This window comes from Triturus cristatus, chromosome 2_1, assembly GCF_964204655.1.
Source record: "Triturus cristatus chromosome 2_1, aTriCri1.1, whole genome shotgun sequence".
Lineage (NCBI taxonomy): Eukaryota > Metazoa > Chordata > Amphibia > Caudata > Salamandridae > Triturus > Triturus cristatus.
Genome location: NC_140581.1, coordinates 890,604,437 through 890,622,969, shown reverse-complemented (window position 1 = coordinate 890,622,969; position 18,533 = coordinate 890,604,437). Strand labels below are relative to the sequence as shown.

The window sequence follows — 18,533 nt, the reverse complement described above, 5'->3', positions numbered from 1 at the left end:
CACTACACTTTATGATTGCTATCTGGGTAGGCAAAGCAAGTGACTCAAGAAGATCAGTTACCAACTGACCATGCTGTATTTTAGTACCGTGGGAGGTAAAGAATCCTCTTTAGTTCCACAAACGACCAAAACTATGTGCCACACCAAACGCATACTGGCTGTCGGTATATACATTCACTCTTTTCTATCTATTAATAATAATAATCTATCTATTGCCATACAATGCTGTCTCTCTGAAATTTCCATTGCATTATCAATCTCATTATCTTTAAACTGCTGTGCAGCCTGTATAATCGTCATATTTTGTGCTTTCTTATCTCGTTTTGCCTGCTTAATTTATTTCTGTTTGGCTTCCTTACGCCAGAGGCGGAAAGAGTCAAACATTGCCGGCCGGGCTTGTCTTTTGAACAATATCGCTTCCAAACTGTCTAATATGTCAGGCTCAAAACTACCATTTTGTGGCCACTGTAGAACGCCATTGTTCTTCGTGTATCGGATCCATGCCTTATTAAAGGCAATGGGGCCGACACCATGTTTTGAATAAAGCTCATAGGTGGGAGTTCCAACCGGAGGAATCGGACAAGAGTCCTCCAGCCGGGAATCCCTATTACAACCAAGGCAACAGAACTTCCTAAACTTACTCAGACCAGGCATCATTATTTCACTGGACTGTTCACAAACATCAAGGGGTTAAATCAAATAATACAGCACAAACGTACTCACCCCTCGGCTTTGGCTTCTGCAATAGCCAAATCAAAGACCCAAATCAAAACAAAATAGTGGGAGCTACCCACCAATACTTAACTAAGTGTCTTCTTACGCCAACAGAGGCCCGTCTAATGTCTCGCGATACCAAACATCATCAAAGGGACCAAAGCAGGGCGGCAGTCAGGGCAGCAGTCGTCAGCAGCCGTTAGAAGGGAGAAACCGCGCTGAAAAAGACCTTCGGACCACTTCGACATACAGGGGTCGCATGACGTGGTTCGTGATTCCTCCAGAATTTAATTGCGAGGCTCCTCACGATCCTCGGGCAGAACTGCTACCTCTGAAGCCGCCCCACGTTGGGCGCCAAATTGAAGAACCTAGACCTTATGGGCCTGGCAGCGCAGGGTACGCCTTAATCTCCTGAGTTCACCTGCTTTGTCGAACAGAGACACGGGACACTCCGTTAGGCGTAGAAGGTTTGGTTTATTAGCTGCAGCTAAGTACAGTTGTCCCAGAAGTACACTCGGTATGTTCTTAGGAGACTGCCACTTTACTTCGTGGCGCACAATCTTTTATAACATACATATTCACAAAGAACACTCCCAATGCATACAGGGTTAACCAATGAGAAGAATGTGAAAACAAGATATTAAGTAACTCAAATAAGCCTCCCTCCAAACTGTGTTTGTCACCCTTCCCCACAAGTTAATCAGTGGTAGTGTTTATAAGTCGATTTGCAGGTGACAGGACACATTTATATGCCCCGCAGGACAGTTGTGAAATGAGAGAATACGAGTAAAGAGTAGCGAAGGCAAGGAGGATAAGATAAAGTCAGGAAAGAATGGTGCGAACCAACAGATAGTCGAGACAGGGATCAGTCAAACCAGACGAGGATTAGTGGAGTCGGCCAGACCCTGACACCAGCTATAAACAGAGGCAAGAGGTTATTTGACACGTTGCAGTAGGATGAGGGAAAACAACACCTCGTTCACCGTGCTGCCTGAGTGAGGGCAACACAAAATGGCAGAAAGACACAAAATGGTGGCTAAATACAAAAACTGAATTACCTCAGCCCCCTATGTACACGGGTGGCATATATAGGAGGCAGCGCCAAAATTAAGACCAGGTAAAAACTAGTCTTAAGATGGTGAAACGAGTAGAGATCCATTATTTCTCCCCGTTTTTGCTTTTTTCCACGTGTGCTGCCTTGTGCAGTCCATTTCTTTAACAGTGCTAAAAAAAATATAATGCTGCAGGTGACATTTTGCATTTGAATAACCCTCCAAACCAGCCAACACTGAGCACTACATGAGGAGACATAGGGAAATACTTTCTGGCAGAAAAAGAAGAAAGGAAGGAGGTAATGAGGCATGCCAACTTGTGTGGTTAGGTGTGTGCACATACGTGTGTCTGTGTGTGTATTTGTGTTTATCAACCCAATTTCTTGTCTTCAAGTGCATATTTGGTACATATACTTGAGTGTAAGAAATCAGAGCGGCCTACTCACAAACTGCATTTTGTACTATGTTTTAATAGTATTACAGTAGTACTACTAATGTATTACAAAATGCTATTCCCAAACCTACAAATGTAAATCTTCACCTCCACCACTCTCACTGGTAAGTGATTGTGGAGGTCCTTACCCCATTGTTTGCATCGATTTGCGATAAAGGCCATTTTCCAAGTGCCTGGAAAATCGCTTCCATCCTTCCCCTTTTAAAGAAGCCCAACTTAGACCCACTTGATCCTTGTAACTATAGGCCCATCTCTCGGCTCCCATTTCCTGGGAAAATGATCGAGAAGGCCATGAATGGTCAACTCAGTTCTTTCCTTCGAACCAACTCATTGCTTGACAACACACAGTTCGGCTTTCATGCTGAACACAGCACTGAGTTGGCACTGATGAAATCCACTGAGGAGATCCGAAAGACCTTGGACTAATTTTATTGGATCTTTCCGCCGCATTCGATACGGTCCATCATGTTCTCTTGATGGACCGTTTATCGGCAGCCGGGATCACAGGCAAGGCTTGGGACCTTCTCAAGTCATTCCTGACTAACAGAACTCAGACAGTAGATCTTGGCAGAGATAGATCCAAATCTTTTTTCCTTCCCTTTGGGGTTCCGCAGGGCTCTTCGCTTAGCCCCACATTGTTTAATGTGTATGTGGCACCGCTGGCCGTCCTGATTAGATCATTTGGATTCCAGCTGACGACATATGCAGACGACACACAAATTGTGTTGTCCATCAAAAAAGGATCTGAGGCTGAGATTGGGTCCAGATGTAACAACTGTATGCAGGAGATCTCAGCCTGGATGGCTTCAAACTGTTTGAAGCTTAATGCAGACAAAACAGAGGTAATTATCTTTGGGAATACTGCTAACCTCTGGACCCCAAATTGGTGGCCAGTAACAATGGGCTCACTCCCTGCACCGGTGGTACGGGCTAAGAATTTGGGAGTAATTATTGACTCAAAACTTTCTTTCAGTGTCCATATTAGTAGGATTGTTTCATCTTGCTTTTTCATCCTTCGAACCCTCAGGAAAATTAAACTTCTTCCCGAAGACAGCCTGAAGACAGTAGTCACAGCGCTCATTCTGTCGCGACTGGACTACTGTAATAGTCTCTTTAGAAACATCCAGGAAAAACATTTGGTTAGACTCCAGATCATGCAGAATGCGGCAGCCAGGTTGATTACAGGGACACCTAGATTTGTCTCTGTAAGGACGGGTCTCAGGACACTTCACTGGCTGCCCGTTAAACAACGAATTCAGTTTAAGGCACTGTGTATTGTTTTTAAGGCACTCAGTCAAGCTGGTCCTGATTTTCTGAAACATGCCTTTCAGTGGTATGTACCTGGAAGAGATTTTCGTTCAGCTCAGGCTAAACTAGTTACTCCTTCCCGCTTTAACAAAGCTAATTGGGGAGGTAGGAGCTTTTGCCATTGTGCTGCTAGGGCATGGAATGGTTGCCTCTCCAGCTTAGAAATATCACCGAGCTCCTTCCTTTTAGGAAACAACAAAAAACCTGGCTTTTTATATAATCTTCTTTTTTAGCATAATGGCTGGCGGATCTCAGGAGGGTAATTGCATAGCGCCAGGACACCTCCGGGTAACAGAGCGCTTTAGAAATCTTTTTAACATAACATAACCACTCCTATTGTTTCTATGGGGAGATCCTCACACACCTAAGTTCGGTACATAGTGGTAAATATGAAATGGGCCGGAGTAGTGGCTGGAAAGAGGAGCACACTTCCTACGAAAGGAGAGGGTTTCAGGTAGGAGTAAGGCATTGTTTAGGGAGGATTAGGGAGGGACTTTGGGAGGGACATGCACCCACTCACAAAAGAGTAAGTCCATTGCTATTCACACACTACACTTCTAAAGTTACTCCACTCTAAAAGTGGCCTAAAACAGTAGCAAAGTACTCCAGCTCAGAGGTGGAGTAAGTCTAGCACCCCACATGGCCAGCCACTGATAATACTCTCTCACAGAATATAATGGGGGAAGGGACTTAAAATGAATCTCTATAGAAAATAACGTTAAATTACATTATTTAAAACATTTAAAACTATAAATAAATAATATTTAATGTTACAAATATCTAGAACAATACACCAATATTATTTAGTTACACAATATTTTAACAACATTCTTGAATTTATATAGTAATGTGACATGAATTTTTATTGAAAAATAATTAAATTACTTTTAGTTAATTCTATACATCACTTTTAATAATTATTAATACATTTGTTTTTACTTTAGATGAGAGTATTTTTTACTGTACGTTTATATTTAAATCAATGAAAGATGTGATTAAAAATTAAGGTAACAGTACTGTAGCATGTTTCATTTTTTTACATTTAAATAAATATATATTATTCCTTTACATTACTGTTTAACATAAATAGTTTTGCAATTTCATTTAGTTATGTTTTCTTTTTCACTTTTCTGTATACTTTACCGTAGAGAGACTCCACAGTCAGGATGGACATCTCTATTTGGTAAAGTACTGGATACATTTAAAAAGTATATTACATTATTTAATAAATCATTAGGCATATTTGTATTATATATATTAATGTAAATTAGAAAATGCTCAATTTTATTCTATGGGACGGGCATTCAAAGTTTATAAACCTGATAAAGTGTCTTCCATGTGTTTGGGTGAGACCTAGGTATCTCTGTTGCCAACACTTACTTGAAAACAGTTGGATTTAAACTTGTGATTGCCCTCAAAGAAAGTTTCTATCTTAAAAATTAGGAAAAGGTTTCTAGTGTTAGATCTGGCATCCTTGGCATGATTTCCCCCTTAAGTTTTTGCCTTCAACCCTCCTGTTTTGCTGACTTTGTTTTTCTAGCCTTCGGACTCTGCACAATTTTACCAGTGCTAAAGTGCTTGTGCGCACTCCACTGGATATGTAAAAATTGGCTTATACCCATGATGTACTTGTAAATCCCTAGTAAAGTGGCACTATCTGTGCCCAGGGCCTGTAAATTAAATGCTGCTTGCGGGCCTGTAGCATTGATTGTGCTGCCTACTTAAGTAGCCCTTTAAACATGTCTCAGGTCTGCCATTGCAGCCTGTGTGTGCAGTGTTAAACTACCATGTCGACCTGGCAAAGCAAACTTTCTGCCAGGCCTAAACCTTCCTTTTTATTACATGTAAGTCGCTCTAGGGTAGGCCCTGAGCAGCCCAGAGGGCCGGGTGCTGTGTATTTAAAAAGTACTTTTTAGTTTTACATATCCTGGTAGTGAAAAACTAAATTAATTTTTGGCTACTGCAAGGCCTACCTCTCCCATAGGATAACATTGGAGTTACCTTATTACATTTACTAAGTGATAATTTCAAAATGGAAGCAGGTAACCAGTTCATGTTTGGTGTCTTTGGAACTGTAATGAAAAAGCATCTCTCATGGTGAAGTCGGATTTTAGATTATAGTTTTAGAAAGTTGGCATTGTTCTGCCATAGCCATTTATTGCCTGTAGCCTGTCTCTGGGTCACATGACTGGGTGTAGCTGGCAGTTGGGCTGTGTGTATTCCTCCTAGACAGCCACACACAATAGAGAGCTTAGGTTTGTCTGAATCAGCCTTCACTGTCAATATGTGAGGGCAGAGCTGGCATAGCTCTACTTAAACTTAAATAGGAAGTGTCCTGCCTCTACACAAAGAGCTGTTTACCCCATGTAGTTAATATAGAGCAAAGGCAGGGAAGGCAGGAGACCTGTGCACTTCAAATGGAAACCTCTAGAAGCTTCTCCCGCCCAGGTATAAATATTGGACCTCAGACACCAATTCTTCAGTACAAGTCTGGACCTGTGGAGACTATGCCAGGAAGAAGGACTACCGTGCTGCTGAAAGGACTACCACTCTTCTGAACAGCTGCTCTGAATGACCACAGCCCTGCTGTGCTGTCCTGCTGCCTGCTGCCCTCATGTGTGGGTGAGAATGATTGGACCTGCATTTGTTAAACCCAGGACACCAGAGTAACTCCAAGAGCTAGTGGGCTGGCTCCTGACTAGAGCCTCGCAGCCCGTAGGCTCCAACAACTTTGAACCCAGCACCTGGACAGTGCCATATGTGATTCCTACACTTCCGAGTGGTTCCACCTCAGTCCTGGACCATTGGAAGCTCTACCAACCCATTTGAGGGTCCAACAGAACCAAAGCATCTCCTTTGCAGAGAGGTGCAACCCTGAAGTGAATCAATGCATCGCCTCTGCTGCAGGGCCTCCCCCAGTGCAAGGACTCTGCCTTCACCATGCAGCTGCATCCAAACCACCGCTGCATGATGCCTCCTTGATGCAAGCCCTAGCATTGTAAATCTCCCACCGACGGCAGCCCCGATGACGGCACAGGTTTTCGCATCACAGCCTCGCAGCTTCTCAGAACCGCCTCAACGCCGTGATGCATTGTAGATGCCGGATTCCCCATCACAAGCCCTCATTTGCAGGATCCTCAATAATGAAGTAGGACTTCGCAATTGCAGCTTCGGAGCTCCTAGGAACCGATGCATCGCGTTGGCTATGTGACGCATCCTTGACACAGGACCTCACAATGCTCCACAACCACGATTTAAGGTACTATTGTTAAGCAGGCCTACGTGGCTCCCTGTGGCCAGCTGGCATTCTATCGTGGTCGGCCTGAACTGGAGACTTTAGGACGGTCTAGCATGACTAGATGTCAACAGTTGGCGCTTTGTACTTTTTGGTGTTATTTTCACAGAAATCTTTAAACCTGTAAATCTCTTGTTTTACTCATTGGATTTTTTTCATTTTAGTCTTAATTTATTTATTCTAATTTACTCCATTCTTCTAAATTGAGAGGGATTTTTCTTGTGCTGAGTTTTCTGCATACACACTTTGCACATTGCCTCTAAGTTAGGCCTGACTGCTCTGTGCCAAGCTACCAGACGGTTGAGTAGAGGTTAATTTAGGGGTTGCTTGTGCCTCACCCTGACAAGGATTGTGCTTGCTGCTTGATTCGAGCTATATCCGCCTCAACCAGTAACCCAATTTCTAACAGTAATTTTGCAGCTGATATGTTGATTATATGCATCCACTTAAGGACTTTCCACCATAGAGCTTTGTGCAGGAAAAACACATATATCCCCAAGGAGAATTCCCTCAGGTCAGCTTCCAGGTTCACAGGAAATGCCAATTTCCAGCTGTTCCACAGGAATTCTTCCAGGTAGTCAAGGTATGCTGCATCCTTCACTCAAAGGATAGCATTTGTATGAGGCAATAAAGCGTTGTCAGCAGAACTTTCACATAATTTAGCTTTCTAGGTCATCAGGAGACTGGTGCCATCAGTTTCGGAGCAAAATGTTGGAATGTAGAAGTTCAAAACAAAATTGTGACCTGTTCTTTTTGGTACTGTAGCAGGCAGGCAAGAGCTACGTATTGCCTAAGACAGGAAAGGCATTTCTCTGCTTCAGATTGAAGCAGGTTCCCCTTTTTGGAAACGATCAAAGAGAGTATTTTTAAAGTGTAAACCGTTAAGTGACTGATGGTGAGAGAGTAAATTCTAATAAAGATTTCCTGGTTTCCCATATACAATTACACATCAAATATGTCCACTTCCTTTCCTGTGTACATATTTTATTACATCATAAATATGCCCAGGTTCCTTGTACCCAACTTCCACATTGGTGGATCCTTGCCTTTGCTGTGGAAATCTCTGTTCTGCATTCCAACTCAGCATGTCATATGGTTTCGAAGAACAATGTCTCCACTTGGCTGATACTTGGCTCAGGCCTCCAGCAAGACATGCACTTACTGGGTATGCTGGGCATCTGATCTGAATGTAAAATGTGCTGGCTTGTCTGTTGAAACTAAAATGCCCTCAGTTGGCAGACTACAGCAGTTCCCTCCTCTCCTGTGTTCCTTAAGTGAACAGTTACTTGAAATGGCAGTTGAGACGCAGGGCACTAGCTCTTCATAACAAGGGACAGCCCCCACCAACTACAATTATCAATGAACCACTGAAAAATGTTTCCACCCATCAACTCTCCGAGAAACTCAAAAGTATATTATCATCTCCTATGATCCATAGCCCTAAAGAAGACATTATACAGTACTACATACAAGCTACTGTCAGCACTATTCATAAACTTGACACATAAAACCCTGTGTGACTTGCTACAAGAACCTGAACTCCAGGAAGAAAAGTGCAAGAAAACTGTTATAAATCTGAAGAAATTACCAAATTCCATACACTATTCAAGTTCTACAACATCAAACAAAAATTCACAAAGACCTGATCTTCCATACTAAGCTCAGATATATTTTAAAAATGTGATAACTGAGACCTCTAACCTCCCAAAACACACTTCCAAACAGTAAAACATTATGAATCTTGTTAGTCTAAGCATCAAGCTTTCATTTATACGAGACATCAGTGACATTTCATAAATAACACACTCTATCCCACCACCCTAGGGACATAAAGTCAGGGCCTGCGATATCAGATGTCTTTCACTCTACACGACCTGAGCTGAATCTTGCACAGAGCAATAAGCTAGCACGCACAATATTCAGGACTGCATTATTTTCAACATATCTGAAAGATAACTCTTGATTGAGGAAATGTTATTTTAATGGGGCATGTTTTAACACAGTGTTTTTACAGAAATATCTGAGTTATTTGCACTATTGATATGATTTTAAGTAATCCCATAATACATTCTGATTGATTGATTGATCGGTAAAGCACTGCCAACTAGAGATATGAAAATGTTGAGATCACATACAGAACTCTGTTGTACAAGTTATGCCTTCAACGAAATCCTCCATATACGCTGACAATCCCATCCCAGCAAACCTGATAAAAACAAGCTATAAGGACCACAATGCCCATTTCTCAACATCTTCAACTCTATGATTTGACGGCAGGTGATGACATATGTTCTTCTTCTCTCAAATCTGGCAGGTCAGACCCCCTATTGAATAAGTCAAGTATGAGCTCCTAAGACATCCAAACCTGAAACCAATCTTAGTCTCTACAATTCCTTTCAAACATCTTGACCAACAACTTGCTAAGTTCTTAAAAATCGGAATTCTGTCATGAAAGCAGCATACAAATTACCTCCCTACAAATCCATAATGATGCCCTATCTTTTCTGGATGTAAAAGGTGTCTGCCTTTTGGTGCTGCTAGATTTATCAGCAGCGTTTCATACCTGAGACCCTGATAACCTACTTAACAACCTATGTAACAGAATGGGAATGGATTTCCTGGGTGTACAATGGTTTCAACCAAGTATCACATCTAGATCTAAATTTGTAAAAATGGATTGTTCTTCAAGATCACTCTCTTATCTTCTTAGATACTGTAAAACCCAAGGCTCAATCTTTTTTCCTTTTTATTACATTTACATAAATTCTCTTGATCCTATGCTTCACACTAAAGGGATGCGTTACAACAAACAAATGATGGACGGAATGCTGACAATGCATACATTCTCCCCCAGTCAAGAGATCTGGGTTAAATCCATCGTTCTTTTGCCCACTACACCACCCCAGTTTAGACATGGCCATATGCAAATCAGTCTTGACCCTGTGCCTCATGGGAACAGTCCAGCCCGAACTGCCAAGCCATGTCTTCCCTGGACCGGAATCAAGCATCCTAGGACCGGTTTCTGGCTATCAGCCGTCATCAGCCAGGATAGCTTGACTCCAGTGGCGTAGTGAGCACGGGTCCCACGTCTGGGAATACCCATCCCACTTAGGGCGAAAAGCGTTACAACAAACAAATGATGGACAGAATGCTGACAATGCATACATTCTCCCCCAGTCAAGAGATCTGGGTTAAATCCATCGTTCTTTTGCCCACTACACCACCCCAGTTTAGACATGGCCATATGCAAATCAGTCTTGACCCTGTGCCTCATGGGAACAGTCCAGCCCGAACTGCCAAGCCATGTCTTCCCTGGACCGGAATCAAGCATCCTGGGACCGGTTTCTGGCTATCAGCCATCATCAGCCAGGATAACTTGACTCCAGTGGCGTAGTGAGCACGGGTCCCACGTCTGGGAATACCCATCCCACTTAGGGCGAAAAGCGTTACAACAAACAAATGATGGACGGAATGCTGACAATGCATACATTCTCCCCCAGTCAAGAGATCTGGGTTAAATCCATCGTTCTTTTGCCCACTACACCACCCCAGTTTAGACATGGCCATATGCAAATCAGTCTTGACCCTGTGCCTCATGGGAACAGTCCAGCCCGAACTGCCAAGCCATGTCTTCCCTGGACCGGAATCAAGCATCCTAGGACCGGTTTCTGGCTATCAGCCGTCATCAGCCAGGATAGCTTGACTCCAGTGGCGTAGTGAGCACGGGTCCCACGTCTGGGAATACCCATCCCACTTAGGGCGAAAAGCGTTACAACAAACAAATGATGGACGGAATGCTGACAATGCATACATTCTCCCCCAGTCAAGAGATCTGGGTTAAATCCATCGTTCTTTTGCCCACTACACCACCCCAGTTTAGACATGGCCATATGCAAATCAGTCTTGACCCTGTGCCTCATATAACGCTTTTCGCCCTAAGTGGGATGGGTATTCCCAGACGTGGGACCCGTGCTCACTAGGCCACTGGAGTCAAGCTATCCTGGCTGATGACGGCTGATAGCCAGAAACCGGTCCTAGGATGCTTGATTCCGGTCCAGGGAAGACATGGCTTGGCAGTTCGGGCTGGACTGTTCCCATGAGGCACAGGGTCAAGACTGATTTGCATATGGCCATGTCTAAACTGGGGTGGCGTAGTGGGCAAAAGAACGATGGATTTAACCCAGATCTCTTGACTGGGGGAGAATGTCTGCATTGTCAGCATTCCGTCCATCATTTGTTTGTTGTAACGCTTTTCGCCCTAAGTGGGATGGGTATTCCCAGACGTGGGACCCGTGCTCACTAGGCCACTGGAGTCAAGCTATCCTGGCTGATGACGGCTGATAGCCAGAAACCGGTCCTAGGATGCTTGATTCCGGTCCAGGGAAGACATGGCTTGGCAGTTCGGGCTGGACTGTTCCCATGAGGCACAGGGTCAAGACTGATTTGCATATGGCCATGTCTAAACTGTGGTGGCGTAGTGGGCAAAAGAACGATGGATTTAACCCAGATCTCTTGACTGGGGGAGAATGTCTGCATTGTCAGCATTCCGTCCATCATTTGTTTGTTGTAACGCTTTTCGCCCTAAGTGGGATGGGTATTCCCAGACGTGGGACCCGTGCTCACTAGGCCACTGGAGTCAAGCTATCCTGGCTGATGATGGCTGATAGCCAGAAACCGGTCCTAGGATGCTTGATTCCGGTCCAGGGAAGACATGGCTTGGCAGTTCGGGCTGGACTGTTCCCATGAGGCACAGGGTCAAGACTGATTTGCATATGGCCATGTCTAAACTGGGGTGGCGTAGTGGGCAAAAGAACGATGGATTTAACCCAGATCTCTTGACTGGGGGAGAATGTCTGCATTGTCAGCATTCCGTCCATCATTTGTTTGTTGTATCACACTAAAGGTATAACATCACAGCGCTACTCCAATGACACCTAACCTTATCTAAAAATATCAATCACATCAGACATCATTCTCTTTAAAGTATTTATGGGAAATCTCTCAAAACGGATGTATACATTAGCTCTCAAACTAAACTCCTCCAAAATGGAATTTCTCCTACACTCCATTCATGGTCTTTGCTTTCAGTTGCTAAATGGCTAGGAACTCCCTCTGCTGTAGAAATCACTCCCAATCCTTTGGATTCACCCGTGACCAAAATATCCTCCTGATTTCTCACATCTCCAAATAAACAACACTATTTCATTTTAGCTCCACCTTTTCAAGATTATGAAACCTTCTGTCCCACCTGAAGACTCTAGGACCACTGTACAGCTCTTGGTTCTCTCGTACCTCGATGGAAACAGTGCTGTACATGGATGTGCACACAAAATAGCACCAGCCCTCACCCAGACCCTTTCTGCATGCAGCTGTCCAGCTCTGTAAATGCACAAAGAAATTAGACCATACTGACCCCTCATGAAAGTACTGCCCTGGTGCCCCTAAATGTGAGAATACGTTTCAAATTGGCTTGCATAAAGTCCCAAAACCTGCATGTAGGTCTACCTTTCTGTTCAAAAGACAAACTTACAAGCACTGGATGGAATAGAGAAAACCACAGATGATCCTTGAAATTGCTAATGTAAGAAAAGCCAAAAGACTGATCCTAGCCTTCTAAAGTCGGTATCCAAGTCTCTGGAACAACCTACTTGAAGACATCATACTTAACAACACGCTATCTTTCAAGTGAAACCTGAAAATCCACTTATACAGAATCTATTTGAAAGATTGCACTCAGATCCTCACAATCATTTATTCTACCTCTTGGCCATTATTATCAATAATGTTATGCTGTTCCTCTGAAGCTTTATTGTATTTTCCAGTTACATGTGGTATTTTGAAGCTGCCCATGTGGCTAGGTCTGTGCTATGCAAATATATGGAGGCAATACAAAAGGAAGTGGTATAATGGGTACAATGTGTGGCTTGTAAAAGAAAGTTATCATTTTCACATTGTTACTTTTATGTCTTATCACAACAGACAACTAGACAATATTTGAATAACCTTGTTATAATTACTGATATATTAGCAACTGTCACACCTATAGGCATTGATATAGAATGAAACAGACTCAGTATATACAAAAATGTGACTATGATGGGTCTTTTATCTAAATGTACAGTGTTGTTTCAGTTGCTGTCTTTCTCACACATGCTCCCACATACACATGTATATAGTAGAATGGCTAGAATTTTACATTTCAACTAGTGATAAGGAATTGCTCATTCATTGTCATGATAACATGTGCATAACTATAAAGGCCTGACATTTGTACACTTTATTAGGAAATCCAACAACAGAGGGCTGCTCAGAAGCTGATATACACCTTTAACCAAGTGAAGCCTCACACCATACCCTACACACTAAGGTAATATGCAGCCCTGCATGCTCAAAAGCAAAGGACATAATGCAAGGTTGTTTTAGGCAAATTCAGCGTTGAAAATTGTATTTGTTTTATCATTAATGGAAAGAATTGTGTTACTGTTACTTCAGTGAGATAACCGATAATACAATTACTATATGTACAAAAACAATTGGAAGAACAATTGATTATATATTTTTACAAACCAGTATGACTAGTACATTTACAAATGTATTAAAATAATTGTATTTCAGTTGGCTTATAGTGAACAGTGCTCATGTGCAAAAAGGAGCGAGTAGGTGACAGAAGCTCCTTAGCAAACGTTTCATCACATGATCAAATCACAAGTGTGATATAGACATAGAAAATCAATTGCAGCCATGGGCATAGCTTAGTCAGTAAGATTGGAGGGGGTGAGCTTCATATTTCCCAACAATCACATGGGTTGAAATACATTATACAAGAAGCAGAGCAGGAGGGGGCCATAAGGAACAGCAGGAAGGAAGAGGAGTGCAGATCGTGATGGGTACTTATAACTCAATATTTTGTAAAATAACCCTTTTTAAGACCTTTAAAACAGAGAGAAGAGTGTGTGTTTTTGTCTGCATGTGTATGTAAACATCCGAAGTGAAATCTGACAAACACCTCAACATACCCGACTTAAGGCACCTGTTCCTAACTATTTACTTCAAAATACATTTATTAGGGGGATGTAACACCCCAAACATGTCTTCTCCTGAAGCTATGCCCCTGATTGCAGCTACTGTACAGTTGATTATTTGAAAAAAGGACGGAGGGGTAGTCTGTTCCATACCTGTCCATTCTGGGGTTTCGAGTTCCCACAATATGATGCATAAAACAATGTTGCAACTTCTAATATCCTATGGTTTAAGGTCCACCCATGCTTAGACACACAAGTAAATATATATTAATTCTAAATAAAAAGTAGTTGTAAATGTAACCAACATATTGGATATATATGTTCTAAAGTTAAAGTTTGGGGCTGTGTTGGTGCACCATCTGGGCTGATAAGATATACATCGCTGCTATTTAAATTATATGAGCAATGACATGTGAGCAGTGACATGTTCTTACAGTTTTTCAAGAATTGCAATTTCCTTTGTTTCAATATGACTCCCATTGCCATTGCATTTGCATCTTTAATCTGACAAAAAATTAGGTTCTCTACTGAAGTTAGTAAAAATTGGCACTGATTGTTGAAGTCTGTTACCTGAGGAATATATAATTATTTTGTGTTAAGTAATAAATAGGTATTGTAGTATTGTATTGTATTTGGCATTTATGTAGTGCTTTCTTCCCCTACTGGGATCACAGACATTAGATGACTCATTTTGAGCAAATTAACTCTTACTTGGGAATTTTAAAACAGAGACGTTTTCCACGTCACATTCCAAAATAGTCCTCCATAGTGCACTACAGTTCAAAACCTCAGAGATGTGCTGTAGTTAGTGCTATGGTGTATGTAGCTTGCCATAGACATTGACATTAAAAACAGAGCACTGTCAATCTTGTCATCTATTTTGCAATGTGGTGAGTAATTGTTGCTACATATCTAAGAAATACAGTTTTCTTTCATTTTTTATATCTGCAAAGGGAATTGGGTGCTGCTCTTTGCCAGCTGTGAAATTGGTAAAAATTATTGTGGAGAAGAAGAACAATTCAATTAGATCGATGGCGGATTTTGGGCGCATAGAACTTGATTATAGAAAACCTGTAAATAGGCGTAAGCAGTAGGGTAAGAGATGCATTCTAATGTTCATGAATGCCCATAAAGTGTTAACTTTGTGGGTGTTTCCATTATCTGCAATGGGAACACGTGGAGTCTCACTGGGAATCACTATGTACCCACCCATAACCCACATGTGGCAATCTGTAAGTTCAAGCCCAACAGGTGAATTTTTCCAAGTCATAGTATCCCACCTGCACCAATGAAAACCAACAGCCCTTATTTGTGCATCACAGATTGGAATATGCGGGTGCCATTGACACCTTTTGCCTTCCTAAGTACAATTCATGCATAGAAAAATTGTAAAAAATCTCGTCTACAAAAAATATATTGTCATCTTTTGTAGGAAAAAAAAACCGACTCTTTTTTTACTGATATTTCATTGCTTAAAAAGATTCTCGTCAATTTAGCTAAAAGCAGGTACTAAGAGTTTTTAAATTTTAGTGGTTTTTGTAAATTTGATTTGAAGCAATTTTTCCCCTTAGGTTTCTAGAAGTGTTTTTAATTTACTGCCATTCAGCAAACCAGTGGCTTACCATCGAGAAGTACATGACTGGGGAGTTTCGAAAGTACAATAATAACAACGGAGATGAAATTACACCAAGCAACATGCTGGAGGAGACATTGTTGTCTTTTTCCCACTGGAGCTATGAGTACACACGTGGAGAACTACTTGTGCTGGATTTACAAGGTAAATGCATAAAAAATCCAGTGATCTTTAGTAAGCTGAAAGAATAAACCTGCTGCCAGATTTCAGTAAACTTTTTTGTATAACAAAATGTGCATATAGATCAGGATTTTGTTTTAGAGACTGCTTCGGAATAATTAAACAAACCATAGCTAATAGAATTATAGATGAGTAGCGGTCAATAACTGGGGTGCTTTCCAGTAAGGGCTACCAATAAACGTAACATTGGCAAAAGGAATGAAGCTCTAATTGTCTATGATGTGACTTGGTACCGCGAGGTGGACATGTCCATGTTATTGACAGCAAATCATCTACAATTTTATGATGTATGTACCTCCCCGAAATCCCCTTCCCTCCTGTCAGATGAAAAGAACCAGGATAGTGGAGTCATAGGATAGCCATAAATAGCATTGCCTTACCTGCCTTACCCACACAACCCTGAGCTGTACTTTCAAAATTAAAACTGCTTGATGTCCTACACCCATCACCACCATCTGTATGTAATCCTCCCACCTGAATATTAAAAAAACATACTTGCACCCCACCACCCATCCACATCACCCTTTTTAGTATCAGTTCCTCCCCATTCAAATATTTAAAATATCTTGCATGAGACCACCCAATCATACCACCGTGTGTAATGCCCACCCCTTCTGTGCCCCAAGATCAGCAAATTCACCACATCATGCCAATCTCTCCCTTCACAAAACACTACCCTCCCTCATCCGGGAGCAAAATATAATGCTTCTCGTCCTGCCATCTTCCCGCTGAATTCTGCATTCCTTCCTCTCTTGCTACCTAAAGCTGTGGTGTACCATCTGCTTTCAATGTGAGAGCAGAGACCCTGAGCAGTCTTGATGAGCAGCTTTGTGAGAGCCTCTCATCATCACATGCAACAGTCCAGCACTGGTACATGGAGAGCAGTGTCTGAAGGCACTGGATGATCTTAGCTGTGCAAAAGCACCACCCATGTTTCCCTTTCTACCTTGGAGCTGCAGTGGCCAGACACTAGTGGGATAAAATGGTCGTGTAAGTACACCATTTATATTAACAACCACTCAGGTTCTGCAGAATGCTACTCATCTCTAAAAGATATATCATACAGAGTATTTTAGACAATGTGAAATAGTTCAGTTCAGAAGACAATATATTAAATGTTTGTTTATTTTCTTCAGGACTTAAATGCATGAGACAAATCCATACCAGGTCCAGGAGAGTGGACTACACAGGGACATATGTCTTTCCCAATTCTGCTTTTCCCCATGTATTTATGGGCCTGGCTGTTAGAATGGGGAACCTCTGGTTGGCACAGGTAGGTACTTGTGACAAGCAGCGGTCCCTTCTTCTATTCAGGGCGAGAGAAGTACCCCTTCAGAACAACCCCTGCTCACGGATGTATGACGTTACAACACACACTATTACAACGCATGCACTTACAACGCATTTTTTACAACGCATAATCCATTACAACGCATGACATTACAACGCATGACACTACAACGCATTTTTAAAAAATACCTTTACAACGCAATACCATTACAACGCATACTACCTTTACAACGCATACCATTACAACGCATAATATTAAATTACATTTAAGGTAAGTATTAGATAGTATAGGGGTAAAAATTACTATTCTAACTCCAGGGGGTGCAACAGTAGGGTAAGTGTTGGATAGTGTAGGGGTAAAAATTACTATTCTAACTCCAGGGGGTGCATCAGTAGGGTAAGTGTTGGATAGTATAGGGGTAAAAATTACTATTCTAACTCCAGGGGGTGCATCAGTAGGGTAAGTGTTGGATAGTATAGGGGTAAAAATTACTATTCTAACTCCAGGGGGTGCATCAGTAGGGTAAGTGTTGGATAGTATAGGGGTAAAAATTACTATTCTAACTCCAGGGGGTGCATCAGTAGGGTAAGTGTTGGATAGTATAGGGGTAAAAATTACTATTCTAACTCCAGGGGGTGCATCAGTAGGGTAAGTGTTGGATAGTATAGGGGTAAAAATTACTATTCTAACTCCAGGGGGTGCATCAGTAGGGTAAGTGTTGGATAGTATAGGGGTAAAAATTACTGTTCTAACTCCAGGGGGTGCATCAGTAGGGTAAGTGTTGGATAGTATAGGGGTAAAAATTACTATTCTAACTCCAGGGGGTGCATCAGTAGGGTAAGTGTTGGATAGTATAGGGGTAAAAATTACTATTCTAACTCCAGGGGGTGCATTAGTAGGGTAAGTGTTGGATAGTATAGGGGTAAAAATTACTATTCTAACTCCAGGGGGTGCATCAGTAGGGTAAGTGTTGGATAGTATAGGGGTAAAAATTACTATTCTAACTCCAGGGGGTGCATCAGTAGGGTGAGTGTTGGATAGTATAGTGTAATATTATGCGTTGTAATGGTATGCGTTGTAATGGTAGTATGCGTTGTAATGGAATGCGTTGTAAAGGTAGTTTTTAAAAATGCGTTGTAGTGTCATGCGTTGTAATATCATGCGTTGTAATGGATTATGCGTTGTAAAAAATGCGTTGTAATGGTAGTGCGTTGTAAAAGTTGCGTTGTAAAGGTTGTTCCCCCCTGCTCACCCTATAGGTAGTGTGGCGCGAGCAGTCAGGGCTAAACTTCAGGGCGCTGTCGGTTAAGCATTTATAATAACACACAGTAAATCACAACGATCCCCCACAAACGGACACCCGGCGTAAGTTGTATCAAAAATACGGATGCTTTATATAAAAGATTCTTTGTTACGCAGGCATGTACAAGACCATCAATAACGGTTGCGAAATGGAAGCCACAAGGTGATAATTAGGCACTGTTCTTGTCTTTGGTAACTTATTCGATCACGAGCGCTTCACAGGGCTCGGTTGAGTCGGTCCAGTCACGACGACGCGCAGTGCACCCGGGGTACAGTGGTACG

General features: G+C 42.1%; 1 protein-coding gene across 3 annotated transcripts in view; it reads left to right on the top strand.

Moving 5' to 3' along the window:
- TRPM6 (transient receptor potential cation channel subfamily M member 6) overlaps nucleotides 1-18,533 on the top strand; it is a 671,614-nt gene that overhangs the window by 593,944 nt on the left and 59,137 nt on the right. For all 3 annotated transcript variants that reach the window (XM_085633062.1, XM_085633061.1, XM_085633064.1), the window contains 2 exons: nucleotides 13,108-13,190; nucleotides 15,417-15,622. In XM_085633062.1, coding sequence (XP_085489188.1) covers nucleotides 13,108-13,190; nucleotides 15,417-15,622 — 289 coding nt within the window. The remainder of the gene's footprint in view (nucleotides 1-13,107; nucleotides 13,191-15,416; nucleotides 15,623-18,533) is intronic.